This window comes from Mastomys coucha, unplaced genomic scaffold (assembly GCF_008632895.1).
Source record: "Mastomys coucha isolate ucsf_1 unplaced genomic scaffold, UCSF_Mcou_1 pScaffold13, whole genome shotgun sequence".
Lineage (NCBI taxonomy): Eukaryota > Metazoa > Chordata > Mammalia > Rodentia > Muridae > Mastomys > Mastomys coucha.
The window spans coordinates 61,996,441-62,016,065 of NW_022196895.1; the positions used below are offsets into that span (position 1 = coordinate 61,996,441).

Below are 19,625 nucleotides of genomic sequence, written 5' to 3' on the forward strand. Positions count from 1 at the left end.
GTTAATGTTATCTTTCTTGGGCATGCTCTCCCTTGCTCATTGAGAGAGGGTCTCTCACTGAAACTGGAGGCACCCCAAATCTGGAAGACATGTTAGGCAGTGAGTCTCAGGACTCCTTGTCTCTGTCACTGAAAGTTCTGGAGTTACAGACACATCACATTCTAATGTGAGCGTTGGGAATCTGAACTCAGGTTCTCATGCTTATATCCTAAGTACTTTATCAACTGAGCTATCCTCTGCCCCCTCCCCCGACTCCCAGCCCCTTCTGTTTTGGTTACTTTTTTTTGGTAGGAAAAGGTTTATTTCATTTTATAGTTTCATGTCACTGTCTATCGCTGAGAGAAGTCATGGTAGAAACTCAAGCAGGGCAGGGGCTAGGAGACAGAGCTGATACATGGCCATGGAGTTCTGCTTACTGGCTTGTTCTCATGGCTTTTGTAGTGGCCTTGATTATCTGTCTCGGTATGAAGTCAGTTATCCTTAGTTTTACCCGGTGCTGGTTAAGGCTTTGTTCTTCCCATTTTGCTAAGATTTTCCTACCTCCAGCTCTGCTCTCTCGCTTCCAACATTTTGTTGCTGATATCTGTTCTTTCGTTCCTTTTGATCTTGTGGACTGATGTCTTTCCCACTTTGTAGGTTTCCGAGGGGAGCAAAGGTAATGAATTTATTCAATCCTTTATTTTCAATGCTTGTTTTCCAGAGCCCACCCACTTTCAGTCACACAGCTTCTATCTTTAAATTTTATCTACTTTCAATCACCTCAGCTCTTTTCCTCTTGGCGTTAATTCTAATTCAGACCCAGAGTCTCTGGTGCAAACAGACTCTTAACCAAGATTTTCCACCTTTAAATCCACTGTGTATAACACTGCCAGGCCACCCTCGAAAAGGCTGAGCTCTGTGTAGGTCAACCCTTGCTCAGCTAATCCAGGCTTTTTATATACATAGAGGATCCCTAACTGAAAACTTCATTCTGAGTGGCATCATGTTTTTGGATTTTGGAGACTTTCAGATTTACAGGGATGCTTGAAAAGCAAGATCTGGGCAAATACTTCCCAGTTCAAAATCTCTGACATATGAGGTATGTCTGGCCCCAAGCATTTCAGATAAGGGGTGCTTAGCCTGCACTCATTAGGACTAAGCCATTGTTCAGTCTTGCATTTGGGGTCTGGCATTATAGCTTTTGAGACTTCCCATCCCAGCATCATTTATGAGTTTGTTTGGTTGGCTGGGTCTGGTTTTTTCTTTCCTTTTCTTTTCTTCTTTTTTAAGACAGAGTTTCTTTGTGTAACTCTGAATGTCCTGGAACTTACTTTGTACATCAGGCTGGCCTCGAACTCACAGAGACCTGCCTGCCTCTGCCTCCTGAGAGCTGGGATTAAAGGTGCACACCACTATGGCTTAGATATTATTATTTCTTTTTCTTTGTCCTGTGTTACTGTCACAACTCTTACCATCATGCAAGTTTTCACCTCCAATTAAGTCCAGCCAGCTTCTTCAGACTTACCTCAGTGGCATATAGTTGATATTCTAAACAGCTTTCAAGTGTCATTGCCAATGCCAAGTCTTTGACCCTCAATATAGTCTACATCTCATCAATAATCACAATGCTCTTCTCTTTCACTCAGATGTTCTGCTACCTTCTCTCACCTGACTAACTCGAGCACTCATAGAGTGTTCTCATGGCTTTTGTTGTTTTAAGATAGGGTCTTGTTATGTAGCCTAGGCTGGTCTTAGCTTGGGGTCGTTTTTTCCATCCCTGCCTCTCCAGTGCTGGAATTACAGGCATTGAGTCACTTTCCCTTGATCTTGATCTTGAGGTCTTGAAGTTCCCATCTCCTTTCTTGTAAAATACAGGTAACAAAACTACACATCCTCACATTACAGTGATCTCATGGATTAAATGCCACTCGAGGGACAGTATCTGACTAGGAAAGTAAGCCTACTTTTCTGGCTTCTGGCTTTCAGTTCTTACTACTGTCTGGCTACCTGTCAGGGATGATGTCCCCTGGAATAAACAGGGTGATTCCCTCTCCAGCTGATGCTCAGTTCATAACTGCTTAGTCAGAAGGAATCTGTCCAATTGTTCTGATATCTCACATACACTAGGAGTCAGCAAGCATTTTCTGGGAAGGGGGCAGATCTTGGGTTTGTAGTGTTATATTGCAACCACTCAGCCTTGTAAAGAGGCCACGGGCAGTGCTTAAAGAGGATGGCTAGATCTGGGTTTCAACAGAACTTCATTTCCAAAGCCAGATTAAGCCACCTGTAGGTGTACTGCAGCTTGCTGCCCTGGACAGTGGGAAGCAGCTCAACATCTTCACTTTCCATCATCAGCAGGTTGCTTAGAAATTCTAGTCTCTTTTTACTATCTGTGGGATGGTTAATTTGGAAGTCAACTCGGTGGAGCCATAGTACCCAAATATTTGCTCTGGTTAAAAGTCCCGAAAAAGAGGATGTATGTATGGTAAGTCAGTGTCTAGTATGCAGTTCTCCATGAGCTAGTAATGTTCTCCCTTCATTAAAGAAAATTAAGCTTTCCTAAATTGCATGAAGCCAATCTGTGCCAAGAATATAATCTACTTTATTCAAATTTGACTGGTTCAAAGGTTAAGGTTAGGAACACAGAGAAAGAGAGCTGTTGTACTAACACAGTGTGCCACATTTACTGAGTACTCTCCCGTCTACCCAACTGGAGCATTCTCTCTATGATCTTAGAGCTGGTATTTCTGTGGCTTCACTCTCTGCCAGCCTTGCTACCTCAGCTCCAAATGGAGCTTCTAGGAACAATTAGAGAAATTCCACTGATTTCCTGCCGGGGCAGTGGCTTCCTCATGCCTGTGTCCCAGCCAAAGAAAGAACTCACTGGACCCCTAGACAACTGATTCTAAACACAACGTGGAAATTGCTCTGTTATTCTGCATAAGCTAAGTATGTGTGTGGACTGTAGGGGTCCTTGCTTATCTCATAGTGTTATCAATACTCTGACCAGCAATTAAAGCCAACAGAAAACTATGTCTATTCAGGTAGGAGCAATATTTTAGATGCTTTAGGAATGAGAATCGGGAGCACCTGACCATGTAATGAGGACTGTGATCGGTGAAGTGAGGGATTTGTTAGGCTAAAAGCACTAGGAATGAAAGGCAGAGGGAAGTATGGCCGTGGGACCAATAATGACAACAAGGTTTATGGTTTTCCTGGGTGTTCATTTCTTCTCTCATGAGTATCTTTAGGCATCTATGTGCTGCCATCTTTATTCCCTTTCATATTGTGGCTCATAAGATGGGTTAACTACACATTATAGCATTTAAGTACCACTCATTTTAATGCCACATTATTTATAGTCTAAAACATCACAGAGAAATTTTAGCATCGCTTTGTAGCCTCCTCGAGGACATGTTTATGGTGTTTTTGCACAGTTATCATTGTGTCATGTGTCATGGCCTTGTTACTTGAAGATCAGATATCCAAATACCCAGTCAAATATTTATTCTAAGATGTTTCTGTGCAGCCTGTTTTGCTTTTGAGATAGGGCCTTACCCTGTAGCTCAGTTGTTTACTCTGTAGCCCAGGTGATGTGAGGCAATCCCATGACTTCCATGTCTGGCTCATTTTCTGTGTATTTTTAGGATGAGGTTTAACATAAAAACTTAGTCAATGCTGAATAAATCAGATTATACTCCATGGTGAAGGTCAGCCTTGCTCAGCTGTTGAAAGCTGACCAATCTTGCTGAAGAGGGATGCTGCTAATAACTCAGCTTTGGATTTGAACCATAATGTGAGCCAGGTGACTCTCACTTGACATTTGGGCCTGCATCTCCACGTGCTCATGAGTCAGTCTTACAGGATACATCTTAATTACAACCTCTCTCTCTTCCTCTCTCCCTCTCCCTTCACCCCCCCCCCCGTGTGTGTGTGTGTGTGTGTGTGTGTGTGTGTTTGTACATACCACTGTTTAGCTCTGTGTCTAATCTTAAGTCCCGTCTGTGTACTTATCCTTCCTTATCAGTTCTCCATCCGTCTTTTGACTCACGGTCTCTCTTTGTCATCTAGGCTATCCTGGAGCCCACTCTACAGCCCAGATTTGCCAGGAACTTTTTTAAAACAGAAGATTCAATTTCATTTGTTTTCCAATTATGTATCTGTGTATGTGTCTGCATGGGGAATGTGCATATAAATTCAGGTACCCACCAGGGTCAAAAAAGGAGTAATAGATCCCTTGCAGCTTGAGTGGTTATGAGCTGTCTGATGTGGTTGTTTGTAATAAAATTCCAGTCCCCTGAAAAAGCCTTTCAGACTTTTAACTGCTGACCCACCTCTCCAGCCCCTGACCTTTAATCTCTTGATCCTCCCGTCATTGTCTCTCAAGTGCTGGGACAACAGGCTGTGCCATCAGCCTTAGTTCTTTCTTTTCATTCTTGAGTGGTAGAAACCGCTTTACAAATGATATCATTAGTAAAGGAAGCAAATAATCACTTTATTCCTTTAGATTAAAATAAATAAACATTAAGTGCTATTCTGGTGGAAAGCAATAGAACAAAGAGTCGCATACAACAACTCTGTTGGGGCCTCCTTTCCCTGGCAATACACTTGCTGTTCTTGGTGTTACCAATCATGGGTGCTGTTGTCTTTAAGGTGAGGGATGTTAGACTTTGGCCAAGGCATTTGAAACTTCAGTGCCTACCATTTAAAGAAATGCCAACTATATAGTATCCATATGTTTTTAGTTTGGTTGAACATAATCTTTATTTACGATCTTAAGTTGACAGGCCTAAACCTAATTTCCTTTGCTATTTGCCAAGCTGCAATGTAAATGATACAGCTGGGGACTGAGAAGAGCTGAGGTTTGATGGAACTCTTCTGACTTACTTGGGTTTTCCTCCCACCTGGTTCCACCCACACAGAATCAACCAGGACAGAGCTTCTCAGCTCAGAGAGACCCAAGACATGAGAAATCATGTGTGGCTTTATCTCCTAACAGTCCTCCCATAGGTGCACCTATGGTTTAGCAAATTCTTTCATCCTTCTGTACAAGACAGCAGTATACAGGGGGAGTTGGCTAATTCAAGATGATGGAGACATTTTACTCCACAAGATAATGCAACAGATTAGCTTGTTTGGGTTCCCAGTCCCCTAGAGCAGTGGTTCTCAACCTGTGGATCACAATCCCTCTGGGGTTAAACAACGCTTATCAGATATATTTACATTGCACAATTCATAACAGTAGCAAAATTGCAGTTATGAAGTAGCCAACAAAAGTAGTTTTATGGATGGGGGTCACTACAACTTGAGGAACTGTATTAAAGAGTTGGAGCAATAGGAAGGTTGAGAACCACTGCTCTAATAGAGACACGGCTTCTGGGGCGACAGTGAAGAAAGCTAGTTCATATGCCCTACTTCTCATCCCTATCCCAGCACAAGAACAATAACCCATGGCTCTTCAGACAGTCTTCCTTGTCAATACCTTGTTTGGAATATTTTGTATACCCCTCTCCTACCTACACCCTGGGCAGCTTTCCTTGATTGATGACCTGGCTCAAGTCTCTCTCTCCTGAGCCTGCCTCTGTCTGCGGAAGCTCTGTGTTGTGTCTGCTGTATTATGCCTCTATATTAATGTCTTCGTGGTACCTATTGACGTTTGTAATAATGGCAGCAGTAACCACCACTCATCAAGTACTTTATAATAATCAGCCCCTGTACTAAGTCCGATAAATATGGCAAAATTCTTCAGATGCTTGTATGACTTGATAGCAAAACCTGACTATAAAATCCAACGCTTAGAAAGTAATTTAAACCTGACTGTAAAATCCTATGCTTAGAAAGTAATTTAAACCTAACTGTAAAATCCAATGCTTAGAAAGTAATTTGCCAAGCTGGGCATGCCTTTAATCCCAGCACTTGGGAGGCAGAGGCAGGCAGATTTCTGAGTTCGAGGCCAGCATGGTCTACAGAGTGAGTTCCAGGACAGCCAGGAACACAGAGAAACCCTGTCTTGAAGAAAACCAAAAAAAAAAAAAAAAAAAAAAAAAAAAAAAAAAGTAATTTGCCCAAGTTCTATTAAGTAGCATACAAAAACATAATTAAAACCTGTTCATAGTGTTCAGTGTGATCTACCTGCTGTCCCTTTACTCTGAAGCATGGGGCCAGAGATCAGTCCATGCCTACAACCTTTCTAATTTTAGGGCTGGGCTTTGTATTCTGTTAGCATTATCAGAAATCATCTAAAGGGGTTGAAATTTCATGAACCAGAGCAGGTAGAGTATTCAGAAAGAGGAGCATATTATAACTAGTACATGCAATGTCAGAGAAGAGTTTATAGCCTGCCAAGCACGCACCCCAAATCTAAGTATGCCAATGACTCACACAGAGCATGCCACAAAGAATCCAATCATTGAAAAGGAGAATTACAATTACATCCATAACTTCATGCACATCATGTATGTACATAGAGCTAACACATCTCATAGGCACACAAACGTTGTAGGCTCCAGTAGTTAGTCATGAAAAGGGGAGACGAAATTATCTATTACATCACATACCTTCTGGAATACACTGTCCAAGAACAAATTTATATCCTTTGCAGCACTTTTTCCTAAGAGGCAAACAAAAAAGCATCTTAGATGTGATGTAAGATTGAAAAGAAAAGTTATTTTTAGTTACTGATATTGTATAAAATAACACGTTCAAAAAAAAAGACATCAAGGTGGAATATTTTTAATATAATCTGAGGTTAAAGAGAAAAACATTAAAAGCAGTTGACTGCATCTTCCAGTAAGATGACTTTTAACAACATTCTGTTGTATTCATACATCCGTGCTTTTGTTCAGCCCTCTCAGAGAAGCCTCTTTCTGAACCAGATGGAAACAGACACAGAGCCTACAATTAGATAATAGCTAGAGAATGAGAGATGTTGAAACATTCAAATCTAAATGGGATGTCTCCATCAAATCCTTCCCCTCAGAGTTCAAGGAACCCCGCGAAAGAGGATGTGGGAAGAGTGTAAGAGCCCGAGGGCATGGAGGACACCAGGGAGTTGAGGCTTTCTAGACACAGCAGGGCTTGGTGCACCTCTGAACTCACAGAGACCATGGCAGCATGCACCGGGCCTGCGTGGATCTGAACCACACAGGGTTCCAGAGCTGGAAAGAAAAGTGGACTCATGCCACACCCCAAACTCAGAAAGCTATCTCCAATTTATAGCCACGTGCAAGTGAAAAATTAGTTTTCTCTGGGGAAACAAACTCTTAAGGGTAGATTCCATGACCAGCAGTAGACGACTGACAGAAAACAAACTCCACAGAGGTTCTTTGCCTCATTACGTCATCCGGGATTTTTTTTTAACCTTATAGCTCATTTGCATGTATATTGTTATAGCTTCTGGTTTGGTTTTGTTATAGGATTCCTTGGTGTGCTAACCTATGTGTCTTTACATCTCTATGTATCCCTTGTGCTTTTTCTTTGGCTCGTTTTCTTGTTTAGTTCTTTTGTCCTCTTCTGATTTGTTCGTTTTTGATTTATTATATATATATATTTTTTACATGCTTGCTTGTTTTCTAAGGAAAGACAGAAAAGGCATAGATCTGGATGGGTGGAGGGAGGTAGGTAGGAACTGGGAGGAGTGGGCAGAGAGGAAATCATAACCAGAACATATTGTTTGAAAAAAATTCATTTTCTATAAAAGAAAAATAAAGATTGCTTTATAGTCTATAATCTTGGCCAATTCAACTCACATGACTTGTCTGCCAAGTGAAATACTGCTTGGAGCAGAAGAAACTTCAGCAATCTCTTCTAAAAAATGTAAGAATGTTACAAGGTGCCTACTCTGTAAATCTTTGTAAAACTTATTAAAAGTCATACAGAATCATATTTGTAAGAGACTCTGAAGTTGGGCTGGGCATAGTGCCTCATTTCATCTCCTCCTGTAACATCGCTCCCAGGGAGGCCAGCTGTGGGGCAACCTCACTTCAGAAACACACAAGTGAGCTGTCCTTGTGAAAACAAATGCTGGACTGGAATACATCTTCCAGAGGACCTGGATTTGATTCCCAGGGTCCACATAGCCACTCATAGCCAGCTATTCCTTTGGTTTCAGGGGATCCAATGGCCTTTTCTAGCCTCCATAGGCACCAAGCATTTATATAATATACAGAAGAGGATGCAGGCAACACACACACACACACACACACACACACACACACACACACACACAGACACTTATACACACACAAAAAGAAATGGTGTCAGGTTGTTCTTGAAACAGATTTAAACAAAAACATAAATGGTCACCTTCCCTACCCATATTTTTCTCTGCCTGTCCTGTCCTCCCAAGGTAGATGAACTTGACCCCCCTCTTCAGCATATTTTTAGAAGGAAACTATCTAAATCATTCACTGAGTGAGCCAGCAACATTTTCCATTGACTAGCATTGCATGTGACTATGCTCCCTGTTTTGTGGGAGGTTGGGAAAGGTTGAACGCACACCTTAATACAATGCTAATACATAGGCTTGGGATAGCCCTCTCCCCACCTTCTAAGCAGTTCCATTAATGTTAACAGAGTACCCCAAGGTTCCATCAGCAGAAGACCATTGACTCGGAAGTGCTTAAGGACCACTGACTCAAGTGGTGACCCTTGCCATGGTGTAGTAGGTTATATGAAAGGGGTTTACATTGCTTGCCTTTCATTAAGGGAAGTGGGGGTTTATATAAACAGCAAACAACCACTGATCTACAAGTGTTCCAGTGACAGTTTACAGTATCAGTATGGATGACATAATGAGGCATAATTTCCCAACCTCTCCAACTAAAATCGCTCATGCCAAGGGAAGCCCATGTGGAACGCATTAGTGTTAGGTGATGGCCAGAGAGTTCACCTTGACATTTCTATGGAACTGAAACCCAGCCTAGTTTTCCACAGTTTAGAAAACAGTCTAGGCTGACTGAAGCCAAAAGGAACACCATCTTTATAGCACAGTTCGTTACACCTTTACAGTTATGTGTTGCCCGCCCTCCATCCAGCGGAAATAAGGAGGCAACGGGCTCTTCTCCAAGCAGTTTATTCAGGAACCTTGTACTACAGAATCATTCATTCATTTTTACTTTTTTCTCTAGCTAGCTTCTTTCTCTTTATTCTACTAATCTCTCTAGCCCCTAGCCCTCACGGGTTAAATACTTTCCCTGGTCCCAATCAGCATCAGCTACATGGCAAAGCATAATAGGCTGTGGGAAATCATACCAGCTTGCATTACAAACTGGAGGCACTCAGCTTTTCCAACTAAGGTTTGTTTATCACAATGCTCTCTGCTCTGGCCGGAGACCAGGTGTTCAATATATATATATGGTGGTAGCTGTGGCTCCCCACAGTTATGACCCACTGAGATACTCATGGCTATTCTCTAGAATGCCACGAGAGGAAAAGCAGAGTTCTGGATCATTCTGTGATCCACGAGAAAGTTGGGTGGAAAAGCACATGTTTTTGATACTTGAATCTAACATCATCTAAATATGAGGGTTTTTTCCTACTATGTAAGCTACAGCTTAGGTATAGCTCCTAACGTACTCTGAGACACATGACAGATCTCATACTTCATGGTATCACCCTCATTCTCGCTCTTCGTTCTAGACATTATTCTTGGGCACTGTCTACACTTGAGCATTTGAAAAGTTCTGGACTGTGCAGTTTTTTTCCTGACTCCGTTATTTCTTTTGAGAGAAATGCAGGGGATGGAGGGATGTGGTTTTGTATGTGCATGTGTATGTATATACATATGCATGCATGCGCAGAGGCTAGACAACATCAAGTGCCTTCCTTGATTTCTCTCCATGTATTTACATGCATATGCACTTTTTAAATAGATAGGGTCTTAACTTGGAGCTCATGGACTGGGTCAGACAGGCTGGCCAATGATCTCCAGGCATCTTCATGTCTCTGCCCTGCAGTGCTAGGGTGACAGATGTACACCGTAGTGCACGGCTTTTCCTTGGATAACTTTTTACAAGCTGAAATGATAGCTGAAGTGATTTGATATGTTCAAAAGACTCAAGAGAAGTTCTGAGTTTCAGGCTGGGTACATACCACTTAAATACCAGCTTAACTAAGAACTAATGTACACTTTGAGTTTTCTTCATTGCATCAATGAGTCCAGCTCTCTGTCCCAGCAAAGAGGTGCTCAGATGTGAGGCCACCTTCCTACTTTCCTCAGATTTCCCAGGAACACAGGACTAATGTTGCATGTTAAATACCCAACAATCATAGATTGCCATTTAAAAATAAATGAAAGGTTCTCAAGCATAGGAAAATAAACACAGGCTACATATATCACACTGTGCCAAAGATTTCTTACAACACAATTTACATGTAAAAAATTAAGATAGCCCAAGTGAAATCTTGTCATGCAAGCCAGGCACTTGTTAGATTGAACTCCAAACACTGCTGTGCAGTTTTTATCTTTAAGAAAAACAAACTACGATGAGGAATGCTCTCAGGGACTCTGGAGAGGCAGCCCTTCTTAATCCACTTCATGTGTTATAGCTATGTTTCCAAACGAGGATGCTTTTCTCATTTCTTGGCAAGGGGAAGTGGTGATTAGATTGTTATTACATAGCAAGGGCAACATCTGCTAATCAAGAAGGCCTAAAGATGGTTCCCTTGGGTGTCCCTGGGAGTTAGTACATGAATAAAATGGTAAATAAAAACTATACAGCCAGAAATACGGCCCATCAGTCAGGTGTGTGTGTGTGTGTGTGTGTGTGTGTGTGTGTGTGTGTGTGTGTGTTTGTGTATGCACTTTTAGAAGGGAAAAATGAAATCACAAGATGAGGTTAAGTCCACCAGGCTATTTTCTGGTCATTATATTAGCCTAGAACTTTTAGAAAAATCTATAGAAGCATAAGACTAGACAGGACCTTGAAAGGTCAAATAAGGCAGTAGACAAATACTTAAACCCTTACTGTAATGTCCTCAAGATTTGCTTGGGGTTTCTCTTACATAACTATTCACTCACATTCCAGATTTTCTGTTTAGTGGGAGAACTCTCTCTCTCTCTCTCTCTCTCTCTCTCTCTCTCTCTCTCTCTCTCTCTCTGTGTGTGTGTGTGTGTGTGTCAGGCTCTTCTTAGCTGATGAAGAATGGTTAGGGGGTCCAGAGAAATCAATTTTGCCATTCTGGCTCTGTTATCTAATGAGCTAAGGATGTGACTTCAGGCCTGTCTCCTACACTTGCTGGGCTTCAGCTTCCCCATGGACAAACATGTTATTGGCCTCAAGGGACCACTGTAGAGATCATGGGTAATATCACAGATGTGCCCAGCACAGGTCTGGTTTTGGGGGTAGAGCAGTGTTTACTCTGCAGCTTTATCATTTCCATGAGCACACAGCCAAAGCAACTTCTCCCAGTTGCTCTTACCTTGAAACTCATTTTTCTTCCACCACCACCTCCACCACTACTGCCACCTCTACCACCTCCACCACCACCATCGTCACTGCTACCACCACTGCCACTACCACTGCCACCTCCACCTCCTCCTCCACCTCCTCCTTCACCTTCACCTCCACCACCACCACCATTACCTCCACCACCACCACCATTACCTCTACCATCTCCACCTCCATCATCACCTCCACCTCCATCACCACCACCACCTCCTCCTCCTGTTCCTCCTCCTCCTCCTCCTCCTCCTCCTCTTCCTCCTCTTTCTCCTCTATATTGGCAATAGATTTTCTTTCATTCAATATATTCTGATTGTGGTTTTCCCTCCCCCATATCCTTTCAGGTACCATCTACCCAAACTCACACCCTTTATTTCTCTCTCATTAGAACACAAATGGGCATCTAAGATAATACTAATGGTGATGAAAAGACAGTAAAACCAAACTCAAATACTGAAAAAACAAGCAGAAAAATCAAGAGTCAAAGAAAGAAAAGCACAGGAAACACATACTTATTCATGTAGGAAATCCATAAAAGATAAAACCCGAAACCACAGTATGTAAGCAGAAGATCTGTAAGAACAAAAACCCTTCAAAAAATGCCACTGAGTTCATTTTGTGTTGGCCATCTACTGCTGGGCATTGGGTCTGCTCTTAAATGTGGTTTGTATCCCCAGTGAGAGTCCATTAGAGACAACTGACTTTGCCATTCCAAGTGATTATCAGTTGGAGATAGCTTTGGGGTTAGGGACTGGGGCTTGTGTCTACTTTCCATCTCAGCACTGGGACCTCGTCTGACTTAGATGTGTGTGGGCCCTGTGCTTGCTGCCAGTCTCTGTGAGTTCTTATGTGCATCAGTCCTGTTATGTCTGGAAGGCCATATTTCTCTGGTGTCTCCCATCTCCATTGGTGCTTACAATCTTTCTATCTCCTCTTCCACAGAATTTCCTGAGCCCTGCTGGGAGGGTGGTGCAGCAGCTCACCTTCTCTGTGCTCAATGAATTGTGTGGTTATTGTCTTATAGCCTTTGGCAATAAGGACTTTCCACTAATTCACAGAGAGCAGTGTGCGTGCACACACACACACACACACACACACACACACACACACACACACTCCTCACACTCATGCACATTTTCATATATCCATACACACACCATACACACATACACACATATTAGGTTTCTACATGAGTATATTAGGTTTTCACATAACCCCTCAAATGGACCATTTTAGCTGCTCTTTGCCACCCCCATCTGCATTTCCTCCCTTACATCTTTTCTCCTATTTCTTCCTGTTTGATCATCTCATTACAACTCCTTCTTCCCAGCCATCCATAATTATCTATTTTATTTAGCCTTCCTAGGAAGACCCCCTTACCTTCAGTCCCTCACTCTATAGCTAACCTTTGTGGTTATACAAATTGTGGCTTTCTTAATTACTTAACAGTTAACATTTACATATAAGCAAATACATATCTTATTTGTCTGTGTTACCTCACTCAGAATAATTTTTTTCTATCTCCATCCATTTACCTCCATTTACCTATGAATTTCATAATTTCATGTTTAACTGCTATACAATATTTCATTATATAGATGTACTCCATTTTCTTTATCTGTTCATCTGTTGATGAATATTTAGGCTATTTCCAGTTTCTGGCTATGCTAGAGCAGCAGTGAATATGCCTGAGTAAGTGTCTCCATGGTAAGATGAAGCATCCTTTGGATACATGACTGAGTGGTACAGCTGGATCCTGAAGTAGACCTATTCCCAACTTCCTGAGGAACCCTCATACTAATCTCCATACTGGTTGTATCAAGTTTGACTTCGTACCAGCAATAGATGTGTGTTCCCCTTACACAACATCCTCGCCAACATAAGTTGTCCTTTGTTTTATTAATCTTGGCCATTGTGACTGGTATAAGATGGCATCTCAAAGTACTTTTGAACTGCATTTCTCTTATGACTAAGGATGATGAACATTTCTTTAAGTACTTCTCAGAAAACTTGAATTTATTCTTTTGAGAATTCTCTGTTTAGATCTATACTCCGTTTTAAAAATTGTGTTGTTTTCTTGATGTCCAGTTTTCTGAGCATCTTATATATTTTAGATTTTAACCCTCTATCAAGAGTGTAGTTGGCAAAAATCTTTTCCCACTCTGTAGCCTGTTGCTTTGTCCAAACGATGAGGCCCTTTACCATCCAGACCCTATTCAGTATCATAAGGTCTTATTTATTAATTGTTCTTAGTACCTGTGCAATCAGTGTCTTGTTCATAAAGTCTTTTCCTGTGCTAATAAATTTGAAACTATTTCTTATTTTCTCTTCTATCAGATTCATTGTATCTAGTTTTATGTTGTGGTCCTTGATCCATTTAGAGTTGAGTTTTGTGCAGGGTAATTAAGTATGGATCTATTTATATTCTTCCACATACAGGTAAGTTATTGCTTTTCTTCATATTGCTTTGCTTAACTTCATAGCCTGCTTCCTTGCTAAAAGTGTGTATCGTTTGCAGAAGCATTCTATTTTCTGGGGTCATTTATGAATACAACCATATCATTTGTACATAAGGATACTTTGACTTCTTCTGTTCCTATTTGTATCCCGTGATCTCCTTCAGTTGTCTTAGAACTTCATGTACTATATTGAATAAGTATGGAGAGAGTATACATTCTTGACTTGTTCCTGATTTTAGTGGGATTGCTTAGTTTCTCTCCATTTAAATTGATGTTGGCTCTGGGAGTGATATGAACTGCCTTTATTATGTTGAGGTATGTTCCTTGTAACCCTAGCCTCTCCAACTTTTATCAAGATGGAGTGTTGGACTTTATCAAAGGCCCTTTCTTAGTCTAATGAGATGATTGTGTGGTTTTGCCTTTCAGTGTGCTTATATGTACGACTTATAGATTTACATGTTGAATGATCCCTCCGCATTTCTGAGATGAAGGCTATTTGATTATGGTAGATGATCTTTTGATGTGTTCTTGGATTTGGTTTCCAATTATTTATTGAGTTTTTTTCATCTATGTTAATAAAGAAAATTGTTCTGTAATTTCTTTTCTTTGTTGGATCTTTATGTGGTTAAGGTATCAGGGTAATTGTGGTCTCATAAAAAAATTGGCAATGTTCCTTCTTTTTCTTCTTTGTGGAATAATTTAAGAGTTAATGATATAACCTTCTTTGAAAGTCTGGGGGAACTCAGCTGAATGCTGTTGGCACTGGCCTCTTTTAGGGGAGGTGGTAGACCCTTAATTATATTGCTTGTTTTAGTAGGGGTTTTAAATCTGTTTAAATTGCTTACCTGATCTTGATTCAACCTTGTAGATGGTATATATCAAAAAGTTTCCCTACTGGTTTTAGGTTTTCCAATTTAGTGGAGTATAGGATTACTGGATTTTAAAGCATGTCCTTATGACACTCTGGGTTTCCTAGATGTCTGTTGTTACGTTTTCATCTCTAATTTTATAAATTTGGGTGTCCTCTCTCTCTCTCTCTCTCTCTCTCTCTCTCTCTCTCTCTCTGTGTGTGTGTGTGTGTGTGTGTGTGTGTGTATGTGTGTGTGTAAGTCTGTGTGTTTTAATGGGGGAATGTAGATAATTGATGTTTAGAGTTATCAATGAGAAGGGTTTGCTGATTATCATTATCTTGTTCTGGTGCAAGTCATCCTCCCCGACTCCTGATTTGCTGGCTTGGTATTATTTATTACTTGTATTTTCTTGCTGTGGTTGACTTCTTCTTATTGAAGTTTTCCTTCTATGCCATTTGTAGAGAAGGATTTGAAAACAAACACTTTTTACATTTGGGTTATCAAGAAAAATTTTCTCTGTTATTGTGATAATTTTGTTGTATATAGCAGTTAGAACTGGCATCTGTGGTCTCTTAGAGTTGAAGAACATCTGTCTAGGCCCTTCTGGCTATTAGAGTCTCTATTGAAAACCAAATATTATTCTAATAGATCTACCTTTATATGTTATTTTGTCTTTTTCCCCCTCTAGATTTTAATATTATTCCTTTGTACTGTATTTTTAATGTTTGGATTATTACATGTCATGGGAATCTCTTTTCTGGTCCAGTCTATTTGGTATTCTATGTGCTGCTTGTACCTTGATATTTTCTCCTTCTTTAGTTTAGAGAGATATTCTTAGATTTGTAAAAACATTTTCTGTGTTGTTGACCTGTGTTTCTTCTCCTTCCTTTATTTCGATTATTCTTATATTTGTTCTTTCACATCTTGAATTGTTTTCTTCACTTCATTCATTCTGCTGTTTTCTTAAATTTCATTATTTATTCATACTTCTTTAAGGTCCTTAACACATGCATAATCACCATTTTGAAGTCCTTGTCTTGTGCTTCTGTTAAATTGCATTTCTCAAGCCCTGCTGTAGTAGGGTTATTGGGTTCTGGTGGAGATATATTGTCCTAGATATTATTATCTGTGTTTTTTTTTTTTTTTTTTTTTTTTTTTTTTTTTTTTTTTTTTTTACGATGTCTAGACATCTTGGTTTGGGAATAATTGCACTTCTGGGTGTTGGTATCTGGGTCTTGTCTCTGTTGGGTGGGAGATCCATTCCTTGGTTTCTGTTGCCCTCTCTGGATCTTAGAAGAGTGTGGTTGGTTTGGGTTTCCCATTAGATGATGTTTTTGAGTTCCTGCCCTTGGTGGTTCCAGGTAGAAAATGTCTTTAGGTATTGGATGTTTACAGAATGGGATAGATATCAGTACTGAAGATCTACAGGAAGTAGGAAAGCTAGGTCTTCCATGAGGTTCTCTGGAGTCTCCAGGTAGTGAAGTCAGAAGACAGGCCCCTGCTGGTGGTCTGTTGTAGTGTAGGGGAGAAATTGGGTAACTGGGGATGGATGACAGAAATGAAAGTGAAGATTGCCTACCTGATCCCCGGGCCAGTGTTTCCAGTGGGTCCCTAGGTAAGAGAGTGCCTGTGTGTATTGGTTGACACAAGGGATAGGGTCAGAGACAAACACTGGGGTCTGCCCTTAGGTTCTGAGGATTCACCAGGGAATGGAGGCAGAGAGGGAAGGCAGACTCAATCTGATGTCCGCTATGGGGCTAGAGATGACACTGGGCAATTGGAGATATGACAGAAAAGAGAGTGAAGGTCACCTACTTCATTCCCAGGCCATCATGGCCAGCAGGTTCCCAGGTAATGAGTATCTCTGGGTATGGGTGTTGACCTTTCTCCCATTTCTTAAAGGCATATTTCTCCATCCAAAACCAAAATGGAATGGGAGAAAGGAAGAAATGTCTGATTTCACTCAGGCAACAAAGTATGAATTTAATCTACTCTCTCTGTCACAAACTCATTCAAATAATAAAAATAAAAAGCAAACTCACAAATGTGTACCTCAAAGACTTATGGGACCACTTTACCTCAAAAGCAAAGGATGGATGGATCTAATTGATGAATGCACTGGGGATAAAGGGGGATGTACTTTCAAATGTGGTTACAACATAGAAATAACCTCACCTATTCCATAGAACCTTAGCAAGGTTTACAAGGCTCCTACTAGTGGGCCAGAAGGCAGGTAAGATCACTTGACAGTCTTCTGAGAAGTTTTATTCTTGTTCCCTCCCAAGCTCCAGGCAGTCCACAGAATACCCTTTTCCTACCACTGTGAGAAATATATTTATTTTGGAAAACTGTACTCAGAAATTCCAGGCTCTGGGACAGAGCCTGCTGGAAACTCCCATTGGTAGGCAACACTACTATCTAGGCCCAGGAATCCCAAGTGTTAGAGAATTCCTTTAGTCTACAGTTTCCTTTCCAGGAGATGGCTATAAGAGGAATGGCTTCAAAAGGCAACAGAGATAGGACATCTCCACAGTGCCTCAGTTCTACATGAGGACAGATGAGCCCTAAAACAAAGCAAAACAAAACAAGGCATAAACAAAACAAAACCCCCAAACTCACCAAAACCAAAACACAAGTTTGCATACTTTATATTCCCCATACCAAGCAGCCTGTAATTTGCCTGAGAAAAAAGCTTATAAACAACCTCTTGTCAGGGAGTGCACAGATGAGGGTCCCTTGGGGCTTGTTTTTAAGGGTTTAGTGTTTTAAAGAGAGTCTGAATTTCTCTGTAAAGTTCCTTGAAGTGAGGAATGTTTTCCTTCTCCCTTTTAACCTTTTCCTTCTGTTGAAATCTTTACTGTGCTTTGCTTAGCTTCGTGCAAGCTACTACAATTCCTTTCACACCAAAGCCCTGAGAACAGAAGCAAATAAAATGATTCACTTCCCATCTGGGCATACTTGGCTCTGCTGCTTAACAGGACTTAACCAGAGAGTGCCACTCCCAGCTCCCAAGCCAATGTCATAGTCTAGTGTTTCATACTACAATCGTTAAGCATAAACCCAGAACAAAACCAAGAAGCACTCACAACCTACTTATTTTCTTATCTACAATTTAAGCTTGTTATTTATTACCAAGTCTTGACAACGAACATACAGAAATCATAATGAACCTGCTGGTGTGTGCACAACTACTCATGCTTAAGATCAAATGAGGACAGCACTGCAGTGGTTCCTAAAAAAAAAGTCAGCAGAGTTACCATATGTCCTAAGGACCCCTCTTAAGAGAAGAGAAAGTATTCACCCAAACAGACACTGCACACCAGTGCTCACAGCAATGCCAGTCTCAATGTCCCAAAGATGGGAACCTGAATGTCCACTGATGGGAAGATAAACATAAGATGCTGTCTCTCTCTCTCTCTCTCTCTCTCTCTCTCTCTCTCTCTCTCACACACACACACACACACACACAGAGAGAGAGAGAGAGAGAGAGAGAGAGAGACAGACAGACAGAGAGACAGAAAGACAAAGAGACAGAGGAAGATAGAAAGAAAGAAAGAAAGAAAGAAAGAAAGAAAGAAAGAAAGAAAGAAAGAAAGAAAGAGAAACAGACAGAGATGGGGGCAAGAATTGGTCTTAACAAAGATACTCCAACATATGACATGGATAAAACTTGAAGGGATTATGCTAAGTGAAAGGAAAAACAGAGTTTGATAGATTCCACTCAATTATTGAGCTCAGAGCCCTCAAGTCTATTGTGCCCCCTTTCTATAGCCACAGAAAAATAAGTTCCTACTGGGTTCATAAGTTCTCAGATGGAACTTCTCTCTTCCTACTTGGGGTAATGTTGTGACTTAAACTTGGCTAACAGGATGCCAGAGGTTGTAACAATTTTTGATTTCCAAGTAGCATCCTTAAATGGCAAGGCATACATTTTCTCTCTTCCCTTCTCAGCTTCCCCTAAGGTAGGCAAGGTGTGTGTGATTGAAGTGGTAAAGTGGAAAGACAGCAGCAGCTGGGTGTGCTAATCTTGTCAACTTGACAGGATTAGAACCACTGCTGGGCCAAGCCTCTGAGCCTGTGTGTGACATTTCCAGGAAGGTCTAACTACATGAGATTGCCTCTGAATGCAGCTGGCAGAGTCTATGGTCCTAGACTAAGAGAAAAGAGAAAAGAATGTGTATGATTCCTGGATCTGGACATAATGTGACCAGCTACCTAATGCTCCCAACCACAGATTCCCTGTACCTTCAGATCTGATCATGTCAGATATCTTGTTACAACAATGAGAGAATTAACTAATACATTGGGTGACAGGAAAATCAATACTCAAGGAAGCTGAGTCCAAGACACTTGAATCATCAAGAGAGCCAAGGACACCTGACAGTGTTGTGCAAGAGATGAAAAAAAAAATTCATCTTGTTCAAGATATTATTTTTGGTTTTGCTTACTGGAACATAACACACATTCAAAGCCAAAATGGCAGAACAAATTGGATCCATGGGAGAAAGGCTACTGAGGTGCAAGGTTAGTAAGCAGAAAGGTGCCCAAAGAACATGTAGCCTTTATTTTGCTCCAGAAACAAATTGCATAGAGCCTTTGAACCTTATGAACTGCCTGTCCTTGAAATGCCGATGTCTGGAGCCTTCCTTGTGAATTATCCAAATCTGAGGATGCTCTGCTCTGATGGGGCTATGATCTTCCCTTTTCCTTTCCTCACAGAGCAGGTTGAGTTCTTCTTCTTCTTTTTTTTAATACTGCACCATGGAAATGGGGAACTTCCATGTTAGATCTTAGTATAAGAATTAGTGTAGATATAATTTGCTAATTCAAGTTGCTACCCACAAGCTGGTCATTTGGGAATTAAATGAGGAAGTCTAAAGGTGCTGTCTACC

The 19,625-nt window shown here is 41.0% G+C and overlaps 1 protein-coding gene across 1 annotated transcript in view; it reads right to left on the reverse strand.

The window, feature by feature from the left end:
* The window catches only part of Ccbe1 (collagen and calcium binding EGF domains 1), a 242,346-nt gene that overhangs the window by 27,730 nt on the left and 194,991 nt on the right, over positions 1-19,625 (reverse strand). The window contains exon 3 of the mRNA XM_031365916.1: positions 6,537-6,589. Coding sequence (XP_031221776.1) covers positions 6,537-6,589 — 53 coding nt within the window. The remainder of the gene's footprint in view (positions 1-6,536; positions 6,590-19,625) is intronic.